Below are 19,823 nucleotides of genomic sequence, written 5' to 3' on the forward strand. Positions count from 1 at the left end.
CCATTATTACAATTCTCTCCAGGACAAATAGAAAAGCTCCTCAGTTTTAATACAAACACACTGCACACACTCTTTTCATTTAACTAGGCTCCTCCACATTGGCCACTGTGGGACTTAATAGTGCAAGTTCCTCTACTGCTCCTGGCTTCATCCTCATGCTGCTTCTATGCATGAAGGACAAAGCCCTTCATCTGTCTTCCACCAGCATCTACGAAACAACAGTGACAACCCGGCTTGCTAAGCTTTTAATTTTAAGTAGGGTAAAAACCCAAACACTTCACAACCCTACCAATTATGGTGATGAAGATACCATGCTCTCAAAGCTAAAACTTTCTAGAAAAACAAGGGTAGGGTCTCTTAGGCCAGACGGGGGCACATGATAAGATTCTTCAGGATCTGGCAACAATTGTTCTCATCCAAATGATGGGTGGAAGTAAAGGTTCCTCACTGTTTAGCAACTAAGTAAGTGGCAAGGGGCAGGACTGAGGCAAGATGTCCAAATACTGCTTTAATGCTGAAATTCTCCTCTGAGTAGAAGGAAGAGATGTATTATCATGAGATGGGGTCCCATCTGAAAGGCAATATGGCTGCAGCCACTAAAGTCAAGAGGTCACCAAAGCTGAACAGCAGTGAGAATAGAGAGTTTGGGAAAGACTGAAAACATTAGAAGTAAATTTGTTAAGGCCAAACTGCTACTGACACTGGAAACAAAAATGCAAAGCCTAGCTTTCTGGAGTGGATGTATTCTGTGCTCTTTGTACTTTCTGACTCCTTTCTTCCCCACATCAAACTCAGCTGCTTTAACAAGAAAGTCAGTGTGCACCAGAACTTAAGGCAAGAAAGAAACAAACTCTTATAGTTCTGCTTCACACAGGTACCCAAGTTAGCATCCTACCCACTCCCATGGAGGGGAGACAGCATTAAGCACAAGAGTAACTCAAACTTTTCCGTACAGGGCAAAGCCATGGCACTGTGGTACACGGGGGCATGAAAGGTACCAGCCTGGGGTGTTTCCTGGGGCCAGGAGGTACATAAAAGAGAACTCAACACCAATCCTGGCTTGAGAAGCCACAAGAGAAAAAGCCTCCAGGCCACCCATGCAACCCCCAAAGGAATAGTCTCCCCCTCCACCCTGAACTTTCCCACATTCCATGCTAAAGAAATCATGAGCTGTCCTGAAAGCTTAGACTGTAACTCTGATAGGCACATACATACTAAACTCCTTAGTCTAGGCAAGAATATACAACAGAGAAAAGACAATCTCTTTAACAGGTGGTGCTGGGAAAACTGGTCAACCACTTGTAAAAGAATGAAACTAGAACACTTTCTAACACCATACACAAAAATAAACTCAAAATGGAATAAAGATCTAAATGTAAGACCAGAACTATAAAACTCCTAGAGGAAAACATAAGCAAAACACTCTGTGACATAAATCACAGCAAAATCCTCTATGACCCACCTCCCAGAGCAATGGAAATAAATGCAAAAATAAACAAATCGGACCTAATTAAACTTAAAAGCTTTTGCACAACGAAGGAAACCATAAGCAAGGTGAAAAGACAGCCTTCAGAATGGGAGAAAATAATAGCAAACAAAGCAACTGACAAAGAATTAACCTCAAAAATATACAGGCAGCTCATGTAGCTCAATTCCAGAAAAATAAACCACCCAATCAAAAAATGGGCCAAAGAACTAAACAGACACTTCTCCAAAGACCTACAGATGGCTAACAAACACATGAAAAGATGCTCAACATCACTCATTATCAGAGAAATGCAAATCAAAACCACAATGAGGTACCGTCTCACACCAGTCAGAATGGCTGTTATCAAAAAGTCTATAAACAATAAATGCTGGAGAAGGTGTGGAGAAAAGGGAACCCTCTTACACTGATGGTGGGAATGCAAACTAGTACAGCCACTACGGAGAACAGTGTGGAGAGTCCCTTAAAACACTGGAAATAGAACTGCCATACTGCGCATACACACTGAGGAAACCAGAATTGAAAGAGACACGTGTACCCCAATGTTCATAGCAGCATTGTTTATAATAGCCAGGACATGGAAGCAACCTAGATATCCATTGGCAGACGAGTGGATAAGAAAGCTGTGGTACACATACACAATGGAATATTACTCAGCTATTAAAAAGAATACATTTGATTCAGTTCTGATGAGGTGGATGAAACTGGAGCCTATTATACAGAGTGAAGTAAGTCAGAAAGAAAAACATCAAGTATATTAACACATATATATATAATTTAGAAAGATGATAACGATGACCCTATATGCGAGACAGCAAAAGAGGCACAGATGTAAGGAACAGACTCTTGGACTCTGTGGGAGAAGGCGAGGGTGAGATGATTTGAGAGAATAGCATTGAAACATATATATGACTATATGTGAAACAGATCGCCTGTCAAGGTCCAGCCCCTGCAGGATCCAGGGGAACCCGAAGGAGAAACAGCGTTGGCAAATGAATGAATGAGAGAGGAATAGAGGAGAGAAAAAGGCTGATATTCCTTGGTTTACACAGAAAGCCAATAAAGCCCCGAGACAAGGGGCTCGCCCTGTTCATGGAGGCCACAGGTGCCCTCCCGGTCTCCCAAGGGAGTGAAGACGCAGAACTTCTTCCCGTTCAGGTCTTAGAAACCCGGGCAGATAAGTGAACGCAGGGAGCCTCTACACTCCAAGGGATCAGCCTGAAAAAGAGAGTAAGAGAGAGAAAGAAAAAAAAAAAAAAGACACGGGGTAACCAAGCTTCTTCAAGTAAGGCCCGTTACTTTATTTTCAAAAGAGACTTTTATACCTTAACCTGTACATAGAGGGAAATGAAAGATGTAAGGTCATACAGTCAGCCCAAACATTCCAGGAATTTTGCCCTTATCGAAACCAGGATTTTTTTCTGCAAACCTTTCCCACAAATGATGCTGTGTACATTATCTTCTGGCCTTGGAGGCCTGTAAACATTTTATGACCCTCTTTTGATAAAGGCTGCTCAACCAGAAAACTTATTTTCCCTCAAAGTGTTTTTTCTTTATATTTCTAATCTATGTCAGCCTCAGCAAATGCTAAACAGAGTTACACTTCTCACAGAGCAAAGGTGCAGTGAGTTACAAGAACGAACCAATTAGCTCAAAGGTCTGATGTGGTTAAATTCAAGGCTACACTTGTTTTTCTTACATGCCAACTATGTTAACTAATGCACTCCCAGGTGCACAGTGGGTAAGAGATATGGGAACTTAGCAACAAGCATTGGCCCAGTAATGAAATCCTATACCAGCACTACTCTAATAACTTTTAACTCTTTGAAAAGCTCTATGTTTTAGGCTTCCCGTGCCTCTCACAGTTGGGAGGCTGCAAATAATCACATGCGTAGCTCCAAGAATCTGGATAAACCTGCCAAGCAAGCTAGAATGCTAACAGAGGGGGGTTTGGTTTGAAATATTCCTCTCATGTCCAGGAGACTTATTAGCTAGAGCCCTAAGTTGATTTTCTCCAGAGAAAGGTGGTCGGGGATAGCCCCCTGTATGTCAGGAGAGTTGGTGAAAGGCGCAAAACAGTAAGACAGACAGATTCTGGTTTGGGGGTAGATGCTCGAGCTGGTCTAGGGAGCCCCTTGAGTCCTGAAGCCTTGCTTAACAGTTCTCTTCCACACGACCTTGTCATGGGTGGGATGGCCCATGCTGGCTCCCGGCAATCGCCAGTCCAGGTTTGATGCATGAGACAGGATGCTCAGGGCCGGAGCACTGGGATGACCCTGAGGGATGGGATGGGGAGGGGTTGGGAGGGGGGTTCAGTTTGGGGAACACATGTACACCCATGGCTGATTCATGTCAATGTATGGCCAAAACCACTAAATATTGTAAAGTAATTCACCTCTAATTAAATAAATTTTAGAAAAATAAAATAAACAAACTCCTTAGTCTGTGTGCCCACGGTGGGAATGGACCCTAGTATCCCAACATGGCTGATAAAAATCTGGAAAAATCTCAGCAGTAAGAGTGGGAAATTAAAGTGATCCTGCAATTGGAGCCACTAGGCCAATTCAGTACCAGTGTGTTTCATAGTTGATGCTAACGTTACATGCTTGTACTAAAAATGCTCTAGATTCTCCCATTCAGGAAATGTCACAGAGTGACAGATGATTCCCATCCCCTTCAAAATGGTCTAATAAAAAGTACAGCTTCCAGAAGGAAAGAAAATAAATCATATGCGGCTGAAGACTTGGCTCTGCAGTATTCAGAAAGACTATTTTCCAGTACAGCAATGTTACCTGCCTGACACACACACCAAGTACACACTCCTTTTAAAAATTGAGTCCCCCTGGTAGCCTAGTGGTTAGGATTCCAGGCTTTCACTGCCATGGCCAAGGTTCAGTGTTCAATCCCTAGTCAGCCAAAAAAACAATGTGGCTCCTGCCATAATGCTGAGCTCTTACTGAAAGCAAACTTAAACTAAGGACTAACCAATAAAAGAACCCAAGAGGGCTCTTGATCAAATGGAAATCATGTGTTCAACAACAAAGCTGGCCTCGCCCTTCAAGTACCAGCCATAAATTCGCAGTATACTTTATTCCCCTTCCTGCCACCATGACAAGCCAGTGTTTCAATAAGGCTCTCAAATCAGAAAAGTTCCCCTAAATGACTGAGCCTGGTTCACTGATAGTTCAGCTAAGTTAAAAGATGATGGTACACACAGTAGCCACCCAGCCCCAACAACTCTGGAAAACCAAATGAGTAAGTGCCAATCACCTCAATGGAATAAAAACTATGATCCTTGCCTTAGATATTCTTAAGGACAAGACATTTTATTTTTTTCTAACTCTTGTATCGTTGCTAATGGCCTCCTCATCTATCACTGAAAAACTATAGACTAGCCAATTAAAAACCTATCTTGGGGTCACACATGATGGGAAATTGCAGCTGCTGCTGAGACAATCTGAGTCATTCATGTTGATTCAGTAAGGCTTGCTATCTGATGAAAGCGAATGGCATTGAGAGTGACTGAAATCAGAATGCTGATCAAATCTTTAGGATACCACCTAGACCCATTATCACACCAGACATGGAACACACCCACTATCACAGACTGGTTACAAAAGAAAGGACTTTATCTTTCTGATGCAGAGACCTCTACTGCATGCCAGCTTGTGACTCCTGCCAAAAGCTGGTCCATCTGTCTCACTGTAAAGAACACCACATCACACGGAACTACATCAAAGATTTGACTTCTTCATGGAGTCCTCAACGGAGCTGGATCACTACTTAACTTTTTCAGGTTACATTATTACTGCTGCAGTCTGATGGGCTAACTCTGGTCACAGTATTGTGTCTCCTGAAATTAATTCATGTAATGGGTATATTCTAGACCAGGAACAGTCCATTAAACAGTACATCTTTTGTCAAAAAGGTCATCCTCCAATGAATCAATATTCAAAGTACTCAATGGACGTTTCATACTCTCTATTATTCACAAGTACAGACAAGCATTTTAACAGTCTCCTCAAAATTCAACTCAGAACCATTTACACTACACCTCTATACCCCTCATCTCGTCCCACATCTTAGTAAGATGAATGAATGCAGCATAACCAAAAGGGGATCATCTTCTCTTGGCCACTTCTTGTGTAGTAATCAGGATGACAGAAGTGGAAGAGTTATGACAGTACAGACTTACACTAAAAATTCTGCTCTGATTATCCCTAGATATGTTTCTTTCTTTTCCCCAAGAACAACTACAGGCCAGGCCACCCCACAGGGTAATGGCTAACCAAAAAGGAATTCAAACAATTTGGCCATCTGGATTCTCCTGTTGAACTGGCATGGTCCTAGACATGTAGACAACAGCCATTTGCTTGTGTACACTTCTCACGGAATCGCCGCCTACAGTATCCAAAGTAGATCAAGATGAGGGTGAGGTATCTTTAAAATGGGGCCTCTGAAAATTATTTATAAATGCCCCTGTCCCACTCACACCCAGTTCCTCTAGATTAAAATATCTAGGTACAAGAAGAGTTTTAAAGTGAAGTTAGAGCGATGGGAATGGGACACTGCATACAGATTACATGGCTAAAGAGGGAGAGCAAAAACCCTAGCAATTGGGAGAAGAAATATCTTTAACACCAGAAAGCACAGGTACAAAGGAGAACAATTAATGATCTCCTTATCCCCTGGAACAAGGGTCCCCAAGATGCCAGGCCATGGACCTCTACAGGTCCGTAGCTTGTCAGGAACCAAGCCACAAGCAGGTGAGCAGTGGGTGAGTGAGAGAAGCTTCAACTGTATTTACAGCTGCTCCCCATCATTCACATTACTGCCTGAGTTCCACCTCCTGTCAGATCAGTGAAAATATTAAATTCTCATAGGATTGCAAACCCTACCATGAACCATGCACAGAACGAACCTAAGTTTCACACTCCTTATGAGAATCTAATGCCTGATGATCTGAGGTGGCGCTGAGATGGTGATGCTAGCACTGGGGAGCAGCTGCAAATACAGATTACCATTAGCAGAGAGGTCTGACTGCACAGTGAAAGTCACTCAGTCCTGTCCAACTCTTTGTGACCCCACACGGACTATACAGTCCATGCAATTCTCCAGGCCAGAATACTGGAGTGAGTAGCCTTTCCCTTCTCCAGGGGATTTTCCCAACCCAGGGATTGAACCCAGGTCCCCACATTGCAGGTGGATTCTTTGCCAGCTGAGCCACAAGGTATGGACTTCTGACTGCACAGAGACCGTAATAAATCAACTGCTTGCAGGTTATCATCAAAACCCTATCAGTGAATGTCAAGTCACAACAGGGCCGCATCTGGTGGCATGCTTTATAGTGGCAAATGAGTTGATGTCCTTCAACTGTACAGCTGCATCTGGTGAAAACCTTTAAGTTAGAATCCAACACTTATTTTAGTCTGTGTGTAGGCTGCCCATTATTTTATTTACCACTTCCATCCGTCCTTCCTTCCCACCCCGCACATTTGTCTGGGTCACAGGTATTTTGGTAGGCCCTCAAAAGCTGTGCTGTGTTTAGTCACTCAATCGTGTCCGACTCTTTGTGACCCCATGGACTACAGACAGCCAGACTTCTCTGTCCTTGGATTCTCCACACAAGAATACTGCAGTGGGTGGCCTTGCCCTCCTCCAGGCGATCTTCCCAACCCAGGGATCGAACCAGGGTCCTGCGCTGCAGGCAGATTCTTTACCAGCTGAGTTACCAGGGAAGCACCACAAAAGATAACCCTAGCCAAAATGAGTAAAAAAACAAACACTGCTGGAGCACTTCTTTGAAAAGTGGGCAAAGACCCAGGTGAAACAGCAGAAGACTCTTAAGACTGCCAACAAAAAAGAAAGCTGCACTTAAGAATCCTACTTAAATTACAAGTACGCTGCAACAGGTGATTCACATTCGCCAAGTCTACCTTGTATATTATGTGCTGACCCAATAAAGCCATGAAACCTTCAAAACTGCTTCACCAGATGGAGACCAAGCACCCTGCATTAAAAGACAAGCCTCTGGAGTTTTTCAAAAGAAAAAGACATGAACATGAAGAACAGAAGCAATTATTGAAGGCCTCCACTTCATCAAACATGGCTGCACTGAGAGCATCATTTTTAGTAGCTAACTAAAAACTGCTAAAGCTAAGAAGGCCTTTATTGTTAATGAAGAGCTGATTCTGCCTGCTGCTAACGACAACTGTCTTGGACTTTCAGGAAGGCTGCAGCCCAAAAGGTAGCATGTGTTCCTCTTTCAGCTAGCACCACTGATGAAACAGCAGAAGATACTGAGACCCAGTTGTTAGAGAGGATTAGAGAGTCACCAGAGTAAGCAATGCAGGGTGACGTGAGTCTACCGACATGAACAAGGCAACAATGCTTGTTTTTGAGTGATCTGTTTTTCACCAGGATATGCATGAGGATATGTTATGTACACTGATGTTGCCAACCAACACCACAGGGGCAGAACTATTCAAATCTCTGAATGGTTACATATCAGGAAAATTCAATCAATCACTTTGTATGGGGGAGAGGGAATAAGCCACAGAATGTTTTCTATTGAGGGTAAGGGTTGCTTTTTGACCCACTGTATTGCCTCTATAATTGTAGATAATAATAATACCAAATTTTTTTTTGGTGGGGGCGAGGGGAGACTTAGTTCCCTGACCAGGGATCGAACCCATGCCCCCTGTGGTGCAAGTATGCAGTTTAAACCACTGGACCACCAGGGAAGTCCCTCCCTTGAGTGGATTTTAAAGGATAACAGAGTGGCCTTAGACCATATATTGGTTGGCTGAAAAAAATCATTTACTAGTGCCCCTTAAGCTATTCACAACTGCCTAAATCCTGGTCTCACTCACTGCTGCTTGGGACACTGGTAGTAGCCTTAATTGCTGTGTAAGACAATTAAATGGATTTGGTTCTGGTCTCTGTCAGATTAATCAGAGTAGCTGAGAGTGCTACAATCATGCGAAATTCAAGTTTGGCTGCAACATGTATGGACTGTTGGGACAGGCAATCATCATGGACCCTGAGCATCCCTCAGTTTAGTCGCTCAGTTATGACCAACTCTTTGCAACCCTATGGACTGCAGCACACCAGGCTTCCTTGCCCATCACCAACTCCTGGAGCTTGCTCAAACTCATGTCCATCGAGTCAGTGATGCCATCCAACCATCTCATCCTGTGTCATCCCCTTCTCCTCCTGCATTCAATCTTTCCCAGCATCAGGGTCTTTTCCAGTGAGTCAGTTTTTCACATCCAGTGGCCAAAATATTAGAGTATCAGCTTCAGCATCAGTCCTTCCAATGAACATTCAGGACTGATTTCCTTGAGGATTGACTGGTTTGATCTCCTTGCAGTCCAAGGGACTCTCCAGAGTCTTCTCCAACACCACACTTCCTTTGTCAGCAAAGTTAATGTCTCTGCTTTTTAATATGCTACCTAAGTTGGTCATAGCTTTCCTTCAAGGAGCAAGCATCTTTTAATTTCATGGCTGTAGTCACCATCTGCAGTGATCTTGGCGCTACAAAAGAAAGTTTGTCACTGTTTCCATTGTTTCCCCATCTATTTGCCATGAAGTAATGGGACCGGATGCCATGATCTATCTACATTTTTTAAATGTTGAGTTTTAAGACAACTTTTTCATTCTCTTCTTTCACTTTCATCAAGAGGCTCTTTTGTTCTTCTTTGCTTTCTGCCATAAAGGTGTTGTCATCTGCACATCTAAGGTTATTGATGTTTCACCTGGCAATCTTGATTCCAGCTTGTGCTTCATCCAGCCTGGCATTTCACATGATGTACTCCGCATATAAGTTAAACAAGCAAGGTGACAATATACAGCTTTGACGTACCGCTTTCCCAATTTGGAACCAGTCTGTTGTTCCCTATCCAGTTCTAACTGTTGCTTCTTGACCTGCATACAGATTCCTTAGGAGGCAGGTAAGGTGGTCTGGTATTCCCATCTCTTGAAGAATTTCCACACTTTGTTATGATCCACACAGTCAAAGGCTTTGGCATAGTCAATAAAGCAGAAATAGATGTTCCTCTGGAACCTCTTGCTTTTTCTATTATCCAATGGATGTTGGGAGCTTGATTTCTGGTTCTGCCTTTTCTAAATCCAGCTTGAACATATGGAAGTTCTCAATTCATATACTGTTGTAGCCTTGCTTGGAGAATTTTGAGCATTACTTTGCTAGTGTGTGAGATGAGTGCAATTGTGCAGCAGTTTGAACCTTCTTTGGCATTGCTTTTCTTTAGGACTGGAATGGAAACTGACCTTTTCCAGTCCTTTGGCCACTGCTGAGTTTTCCACATTTGCTGCCATATTGAATGTGGCACTTTAACAGCATCATCTTTTAGGATTTGAAACACAGCCCCACTCATCAACAGAAAATTGGATTAAAGGTTTACTGAGCATGGCCCCGCCCATCACAACAAGACCCAGTTTCCCCCAGTCAGTCAGCAAGCTTCTTATCCTTATCAGAAGGCAGAGAGAATAAAAACCACAACCACAGAAAACTAATCAAACTGATCATATGAACCACAGCCTTGACTAACTCAATGAAACTATGGGCCATGCCATGTAGGGCCACCCAAGACGGACAGGTCATGGTGGAGAATTCTGACAAAATGTTGTCTACTGGAAAAGGGAATGGCAACCACGTCTGTATTCTTCCCTTAAGAACGCCATGAACAGTATGAAAAGGTAAAAAGATATAATACTGAGCATCCCTCCATGTTCTTATTTGCATGCCAAGAACGCAAGGCCTTGACAGCTCTTTCTATGGCCCTTTTCTCAGGGTTATGTTTGTAAGGAATATTGAGGGTCAGGTAATGTCCTACTCCGGGACAAAGAACAGGATTCTTATAAATGTGGCAGATATACAAGGGAGGCATATACCTGAGCTGCTCCATGTCAACTCCCAGAGGTTTTAAGGGACAGGAAGAACCAGTGCCAAAATCATGCTTATGCTGCCTGCTGTGCTAATAATAATAATGCACTTTGTCTCATGAGACCTGGAAGTCTCATCTCTGCCAGCATCCATGAAACAGTAACAAGCTAGCTTATTACAGTTATCTTGAATGCAGGGTAAAATTTCAGACCTTTCAGACTCTGACATATAGCCAGCATAGTAAAATATTGAATAAGAAACACAAGTAACAGGATTGAAAATATAGAAAGAAAACTGATATTATTTGTGAATGATTGATTTTCCACATTAAAAATTCCAAAAGACATTAAAGGAAAAATTAATCAATGTTGCTAGAAACAACATTACTACTTCAAGATACACACACACACACACACACACACACACACTCTTTTTCTCTCCCCCGCCAAACCAGTACTCCCCCAAGAAAGGCAGCCCAGAAGAAATAATAAACAAAGGATGTGAATAGGCAATTCACAGAAATATAACCCAATGTCCAAGAAACAGTAAAAATACATTTCATAACAAAGACTGGCAAAAATGTTAACTCTGATAATCTGACAAAGTCTTGGCAAGAGAGCAAGAGTACAAAGTAAAAAGAATAGTTATGTACAGCATACAGGAGTATAAATCAGTATACCAGATGGAAAAGAAATTTGGCAGTATGGAACTGAATTCCAGCAATTTTTCTTCTAACTATAGGTCAGAGCCTTGCCGGAGAAGGCAATGGCAACCCACTCCAGTACTCTTGCCTGGAAAATCCCATGGACGGAGGAGCCTGGTAGGCTGCATGCAGTCCATGGGATCGCTAGGAGTCAGACAGGACTAAGAGACTTCATTTTCACTTTTCACTTTCATGCAGTGGAGAAGGAAATGGCAACCAACTCCAGTGTTCTTGCCTGGAGAATCCCAGGGACGGGGGAGCCTGGTGGGCTGCCACCTATGGGGTCGCACAGAGTCGGACATGACTGAAGTGACTTAGCAGCAGCAGCAGAGCCTTGCCATTCACAATGTGGTCCAGAGACAAGCACAATCAGCAATACTTTGAAGACTGTCAGGACTAGGACCCCATTAGAAATTTACTTCAATTAGAATATGCATTTTAACACAATTCCCAGGTTACTTTCATAGCCATTAAAGTCTGAGAAGCAGGAGTCTAAAGAATTCTTATCCATGCATGCAAGGAGACAGTAAAAGAATAGTCAATGCAGTATTCATTATAGAGTTCAGTCGCTCAGTCGTGTCCGACTCTTTGCGACCCCATGAACTGCAGCACGCCAGGCCTCCCTGTCCATCAACAACTCCCGGAGTCCATCCAAACCCATGTCCGTTGAGTCAGTGATGTCATCCAACCATCTTTTCCTGTCATCCCCTTCTCCTCCTGTCCTCAATCTTTCCTAGTGATATAAACAATCTCAACTTAATGAGACAAACACAGTGTGATACAGAGGCAAAACATAGAATACAGAGTTTTGAGGATCCCCTGGTGGTTCAGACTGAAGAATCCACCTGAAATGCAAGAGACTCGGGAACAGTTTTTAAGATAATTACAGCAAATCTGCAGATATCAACATGGGGGGAAATCTAAAAGATATAAATAACAAATATAAAAACAGGTTCAGAATATGAATGGTAATCATTTATATTAATGTTCTATATGTACAGAAAACTCTTTTGATATCCAGCAGAGTACATCATGAGAAACGCTGGACTGGAAGAAACACAAGCTGGAATCAAGATTGCTGGGAGAAATATCAATAACCTCAGATATGCACATGACACCACCCTTATGGCAGAAAGTGAAGAGGAACTAAAAGCCTCTTCATGAAAGTGAAAGAGAGCGAAAAAGTTGGCCTAAAGCTCAACATTCAGAAAACGAAGATCATGGCATCTGGTCCCATCACTTCATGGGAAATAGATGGGGAAACAGTGGAAACAGTGTCAGACTTTATTTTGGGGGGCTCCAGAATGACCGCAGATGGTGATTGCAGCCATGATATTAAAAGATGCTTACTCCTTGGAAGAAAAGTTATGACAAACCTAGATAGCATATTCAAAAGCAGAGACATTACTTTGCCGACTAAGGTCCATCTAGTCAAGGCTATGGTTTTTCCTGTGGTCATGCATGGATATGAGAGTTGGACTGTGAAGAAGGCTGAGCGCCGAAGAATTGATGCTTTTGAACTGTGGTGTTGGAGAAGACTCTTGAGAGTCCCTTGGACTGCAAGGAGATCCAACCAGTCCATTCTGAAGGAGATCAACCCTGGGATTTCTTTGGAAGGAATGATGCTAAAGCTGAAACTCCAGTACTTTGGCCACCTCATGGGAAGAGTTGACTCATTGGAAAAAACTCTGATGCTAGGAGGGATTGGGGGCAGGAGGAAAAGGGGACGACAGAGGATGAGATGGCTGGATGGCATCACCGACTCGACTGAGTCTGAGTGAACTCCGGGAGATGGTGATGAACAGGAAGGCCTGGCGGGCTGCAATTCATGGGGTCACAAAGAGTCGGACACGACTGAGCGACTGAACTGAACTGAGTAACAATATAAAAACATATACTGAGAATATCTCTGGGGAAAAAACGAAAACAGAAAAAGGACTGTGAAGAAGTCAACAGCAGACTTCAATTGTTTATTTCCATAAGAGACACACAGATAAAACTGCAAAATGTAATGATGTGACTTATTCTCCATGCTTCTCTGTACGTTTAAATATTTCTTTAGAACTATCCACATGGTTCTTTTAGAATTATTAAGACAAATATACTGTAGGAAAATATATGCAGAATATGCAACCCCTCAATATGAAAAGAGCTATTACAAATAAACCACTAAGAAATACATTATATGAATAACATTTCCTAAGACAAAAATGTTCTCAGTCATAATTAAATAATGCAAATCAAAACAATGAAGTGTCATTTTTCATTGAATTTCACAAATATGAAAAAATGGGACAACAGCCAGCATTGCCAATAGTGAAAAATCTGCCCCTCTCCATAAAATTTTTATAGGATTACAAACTGGTACAACCTTTCCAGACAGCAATTAGGCACTATCTACCAAAAGGTATAAACTTCCTAATTCAGATTCTACTGCTAGGGAATTTCCCCTACAAATACATTCAAGAGATGCCCAAGCATTCCTGCAACTTAGTCCATTTTGAGGTCCAATTAATCTATGTAGATTCACTCAATAAAAGATTAAGGTTGACAGTTGAAAAATGCAGGGAGTTAGGGGTGCCGACTCTTATGTATGATCAAAATCAGTATCCACAGATCACGCAGTTCTACAGTACATTACTTATTAGGGAGGAAAAATCCACATAAGTGGACATAAATAGCCCAAACCCATATTGTTCAAGGGTCAACTGTACACAGCCACTGCAGAGTAAAGACACCCATGTACTAACTACAGAAATAGATTATTGGAGATGCTATCCTTGAAGGAAAAAAAAAGCAATTTCATTTGCTTATCCAAACCAAGATAAAATTATATTCTGATATATATATTAAAACATCCCAGTATTTCACTTCAGAAAATTAGTCTACTTCTTAATCAAACAAAGAAAGTTATTAAACATAAATATTTAAAGTCAAGCACACATATGTTCCTATGCTAACTCAAGTACTTTGGGTCAAGTTACTTGTTTCTCTCAACCTCAGTTCCCCATCTGTTTACATGGGTTGGGGCGAGTGGTGCTGGAAGAGCAGAACCGTATTTTACCTTTTATGCTTTTGTTTGCCTTCTTATAAAGCGCTTTACACAGTGACTGGTATGTAGTAATGACTCGAGAAATATTAGTTACCACATTTTAAATCTTTTTCTGAATTTTTAAAAATAATATCATAATTTTCTGATTCCTAGAATATGTGAGTCAACAGTTAACAACTACTTAGTAAACAAGAAGTTTCAATGAATTCAGCTACCAGTCTAAATTTTCTCATCCTTTCTTAGCCTAAAGTTTAAAAAGCACAGTTTCAATGCAAACTGATACTACTTATACTATTGAAGGAAAGTAATTATAATTCTATTTTTCAAACTGCACGTGCGGTCTCATTATAAAAGACACATAATTAGAACAATTTGTATTTTTTTAAGCATTTTTTTTTGACTGGAATAAAAAGACTCCAAGAGAAAGAAGAACACAGGTAAATGACTTTTTAGCTACAGCTATGTGCATATGAAAACATGATGTAAAATTTCTTATCGGGTCCTAATGAACAGTTCAAATGCCAGTATAGAAACAAAAACATGCAGTTTAAAACTTCACCACATGATGGGGCTAAAATTCTGCACACCTTAGAAAACTCAGGTGCAGTGTTGAAAACACTGTTAACCCTTAATTCAAGTACTCTTTTCATCTCTTCAAAGAATAAAAGAAAAGACAACACAAAGCTGAAAAAGAGAACCCAACAGTTATTTATGACTATCCCATTTATTCAGGATAAGATTAAAAGGGCTCTGTCCGAAAACAAGAATTATAACTGAAAACCCAGGAATAGTGATTTTGAGCGATACAGACAGTGTAAGTCATTACTAAATGATGTGTGTATTTATTTGTTTGTTAAAACCACTTTGAGAAAGGTCTAAGAAGATAATTTCAAATATTGCTAGTTAAGAGTTCAAAGTGACATTATTTACTGTAAGTAATCTAAAATAAATTAGAATTAATTGAAAATTTAGAATTGGCAAAATCAAGACTTCATTTCATGAGGGCCTATATCCAGATCAAATGTCTGGTTCTAGAAAGCATTAAGAATTCCACCACACATAACAAAGTCAATCTTACTCAACCTTAATCAACACTTCAATGAAGACAAGAATTATCCTCAATAATGTTTGTAACTAATTTTCCAGGTGCTGATAATTTTTATTGATATGTTTAAAAATGAAAACAAATCTTAACTCATTTCAAAGAGAAAAGGGAAACAAACAGAGGAGCAAGAAATTCATGTACTTCCAGGCTCTGAAGTAGGTCTGGGAAAAACTGAATCCAGGAAAAGCATAGCTGACAGCAACCAGGGGGGTAGGGTAGACATAAACAACGAGAGCAAAGCAAATTTCAGAGACCTAAATAGAAGAGAAAAGGCGGGCAAACAGAGTCTGTAACTAAGAAATGGTTTTCCCATTTCCTAACAACTGTGATCCCATCTTATAATCTATGAAATAAAATGTTTTCATCATTTTTAAAAATGCACAAATGAAAATACTACAAAATAGAAAATGCATCCTAGATTCTAGTCTAGGCTCACACTAATTATATGAAAACAGGCAAGTCAATGAGCCTTCCAGAGAAGCCATCTGCATAAAATAAAGTCAGTTCATATGCTGTGTCTCCAGTGGAACTTTTCCAATATATTATGATCGGACAAGTCCTTACTGGGGAACAACTCTGCAAATTATAAAATTGTTCCCATAAAAGCTGTTTCGGCAAACTGTTCTATAAGAACTGCTTGGACCCCCAAAAGGTCCTAGATGAATGCCTTAGCATGGTAGAAACTGATTAACAGGTAAGCAGATGATTAAGACCTCCCTCTTGATTCCTTTGCACTATGGAAAAACAAAGTGGAAGATAGTATGAAGCCAGATAGATTGAGTCTAATCAATTTCAACATCCCTCTCAGCAATGCTTATAAGCAGATGACAATTTCAATGTCAAGCATGTCTTATACACTAAATTCTGTTTCGGTTATATAAAATGAACATTTTAAAATCAGCGAGTCATCTGATATGTAGCAACACTACAAAGTTCTCATAACTCCTAAAACTGAGTAATATGCCAAAGTCTCATTTATTTGAAAAAGAAGTCTTCCAGTTGTAAGGAAAGACTTAAAAAACTTCTGATTATTTTTAACGTTATCTATAGCAAAGTAAGCAAAGTTAGTTATCAGAAGAATAGTACAGAGTGAGGTAAGCCGCAAAAGTAATGTGCAATGTATTTAACTGGCTTGAATTTTAAAATGTAAAGCTTTAGCACAAAAGATAACTTTTGAAGTAAATGGTTTAGAATGTTGATGGTATACTGAAAATTGACATATATAGATAAACCAACACATTAAATATGAAATAACTTAGAAAGTTTAGGTGTTTCTCTGCAAAACATTAAGCTTTAGTTTAACTACATCTGTGTAGAACATGAACTAAATAAAAGCAGATAGACAAAAAGAAAAGAGATGCAAGAAAAGAATACCTTTGTTGATGATGGTGGGGTAGGAAAATTAAGCCAGGCTGGAGCAAAGTCATGCTGCGCCATTTAGGTCCAGTCTCTCCAACTCAGCGAAACAAGGTTTCAACACCTCATGGCAAGTCCCTGTCATACAAAAGTGGAAAGCATTAGATCTATATAGTTCCTGGCGAAAGTTATCTTATACCTCCTTTAAATTACAATGATCTGACTACTATAAGATTTCAATTATAATTCTAGAAAAGGCAAAAATATAGTGACAAACCAGATCAGCACAGTGGAGGGTAAAGGGCCTGGAGAGAAAGGAAATGACTACAAAGGGAAGAAAGAAATTTTCAAGGGTAACTGGGTATTTATCTTAATTGCGGTGAAGGTTATCATACAAACGTAGACACTTGTTAAAACTCACCAAATTATGCACTTAAAACTGGATAATTTTATTATAAACTACCTCAATGAAGCTTAGTTTTGAAATTACAATAGTCTTAACACGGACTAGTTATAAAGTGTCTCCTGATGTGACACCATATGATGCACACAGCACGTATTCTTCCCCCTGCCCCACACAGAATCTGAATTCTGATCTCACTACCTATTTGCAGGAAATTCAATACAGATAATAAATTAAAGGACAACTGAGGGAAGTAATCCCATCAAATGGAGATCACAAGATATTCTACAGGTCAAATGTCCTGGCTTCTTCAACAAATACATGGATTTCACAGACAGATCAATCAAATACATGTGGACCTTACATAGATCCTTATTCCAACTAAATTCAAAAAGTAAAAATTATGAAACAGTCCAAAATTTGAACATGAGCTGAATATTAAATGACTTTTAAGAAATTATTAGTCACTGTAGATGTAACTGTTAGTGCAATGATGGTACAGTGGACCCTTCAACAATAAGGTCTCAAACTGTCACAGTTTGAGATACTTATATACAGATTTTTTTTTTTTTTTTCACTAAATATGTAATACAGCACTACATGACCTGAGGTTGGTTGGATCCAAAGACGTGGAGCAGCAAGTGGAGAGAGCCAACTGTAAAGATTTTTTGACTTCTCAAGTCAGACTTTTGAACTGCGTGGATGGACAGCACCCCAACCTCTATGCTATTCAAGGGTCAACTGTATATAAAAGGACATGTACTGAAGTCTTTGCAATTAAATCCATGTATCTGGAACTTGCTTTGGGGCAAAAAACAAGGAATATGGAAGTCACTGAAAAAGGTTATCCATGTGTTTATAAATGTTAGTACAGGGAGGTGCCTAAGTAGTCCCTCTACTTAATGTATGTTTGAAAATTTCCACAATTAATGATTTTTTTAATTACAATCATCACAATGGGCATCCACTACTCTTCTACATTCTAAATTTAACGTTTTGGAAGGCTCTCTCAATTGCATCAAAAATTTCAAGTCACCAGTGCAATCTAAACACAGTAAATTCACAGATTTTTTTAAAATGGGGAAGAAGCCAACTGGGCAACTGTACTCATTTCAATATAGAGCTCAGAAATTAGTCAATGAAGAAATCAAATTTCCTGAACATTAATGTCTAAATTTACTAATGTCTTATATTTACAACTGCAGAATAATCTCAAAAGGGAAATTTTTAAAAGCAAAATTATTAATACCACTGCTAATCATCCTTTTTCAAAATTCTTTCAAATATAAGTGCCATGGCAGAATTTAAGTCATACCAAAGTATTTCCTAAAATAAAAATTCTCAAGATACTACACAAAAACTCCACTTCTACTATCCAATGTACTGGAAAGGGGAAAGGGCAGAGGGAAGGTCAACAAACGTCAGGTATAATAAACAGAAACTGGTTAACTCACTAAGGTAATGACAATGTTTACATAATTAAATGAGCAGGGCTTCGTTGTTGGTCCAGTAGTTAAGAATTCGCCTGTCAATGCAGGGGACACTGGTTTGATCCCTGGTCCTCGAAAATCCCATATGCCACAAGGGAACTAAGCCTGTATGCTGCAACTACTGAGCCTGCGCACCCTAGAGCCTGCGTAAAGCAACAGAGAAGCCACCACAATACCAAGCCTGCGCACAGCAACTAGAGAGTAGCCCCAGGAACCATAGATTAAATGGTAAGTTAAACACTCAAACTTATTCCTAAGAGACAAACCACCACTATTAACTCTGTGTATCTTTATGAATTATAATTTAAATCAATTCTTAAAGAATAAAGCATAGATAGCTAATGGCATAAGTTTTCCTGTTCTGAAAAAAGGTAAAGAGCAATACTAATTAACATCACATTTACAGAAGTGTGTGACGAGATCAGGATGTGCCATCCCCAAAACAAGCCATTTTGATATAAGAAAAATTGAGCTGAAGGCATTCGAGTTCCTAAAATTCCTTATCAACCTAAATGCAGAGCCTGCCAAAAGAATTTCTTAATCTCCTCTCCTGGAGCAACTCATCTCTTTTTGGGAGAACAAAAAAAAAAAAAAAAAAATTCAGCACCACACTCAGACACTGCCACAAATGCCTACGGACCCCGTTATCCATTTTGTCTCAAAAATTATTTGCTTTTTTCTACTAAGTATTCTTTCCCCCTGTGAAGTTAGGTATACAGATTCCAAATTCTACTCATCCTCTTTCGAGTTACTCACAGTGAGAGGTACTGCCAGGTGACTGCGTGCTAATAAACTTGTTTGTTTTCTCTTGTTAATATGTCTTTCTTCAGTTTAATTTACAGATCCCCAGCCAGAGAACACAGGAAAGGAGAAAAGAAATTTTTCCCTGGTGGCTGAGGGGTAAAAGAATCCGCCTGCAATGCAGAAGATGCAAGAGACACGGGTTTGATCCCTGGGTCAGGAAGATCCCTTGGTGGCAAGCTCAGCAACCCACTCCAGTATTCTTGCCCAGAAAATCCCATGGAGAGAGGAGCCTGGCAGGCTACAGTCTATAGGGTCGCAAAGAGTCAGACACAACTTAGCAGCTGAACAACAGAGGAACTAAGATGCCACATGCTGCAGGGCAACTAAGCCTGCAGTCACAACTACTGAGTCCACATACCACAAATAAGAGCCCAGGCACCACAAAGAAAGATCCCGCCTGGCACAACTAAGACCCAATGCGGCCAAAAATAAATATTTAAAGGAAAGACAGAATACCCTAACACAGATCCAACAAAACAAAGACTAGAAGAGTTCTTATTTCTTTTGTTTTTATTCCCT

General features: G+C 40.3%; 1 protein-coding gene across 13 annotated transcripts in view; it reads right to left on the minus strand.

Annotated features, from left to right (window-relative positions):
• GPBP1 (GC-rich promoter binding protein 1) overlaps positions 1-19,823 on the minus strand; it is a 70,260-nt gene that overhangs the window by 19,358 nt on the left and 31,079 nt on the right. For 12 of the 13 annotated variants that reach the window (XM_012096898.4, XM_060400253.1, XM_004016966.5 and 9 more), the window contains one exon: positions 16,626-16,745. The exons of the other annotated variant lie outside the window; for it this stretch is intronic. In XM_012096898.4, coding sequence (XP_011952288.1) covers positions 16,626-16,688 — 63 coding nt within the window. In that variant the 5' untranslated portion in view covers positions 16,689-16,745. The remainder of the gene's footprint in view (positions 1-16,625; positions 16,746-19,823) is intronic. 13 annotated transcript variants of the gene reach the window in all.

The sequence above is a fragment of the Ovis aries genome, chromosome 16 (assembly GCF_016772045.2).
Source record: "Ovis aries strain OAR_USU_Benz2616 breed Rambouillet chromosome 16, ARS-UI_Ramb_v3.0, whole genome shotgun sequence".
Lineage (NCBI taxonomy): Eukaryota > Metazoa > Chordata > Mammalia > Artiodactyla > Bovidae > Ovis > Ovis aries.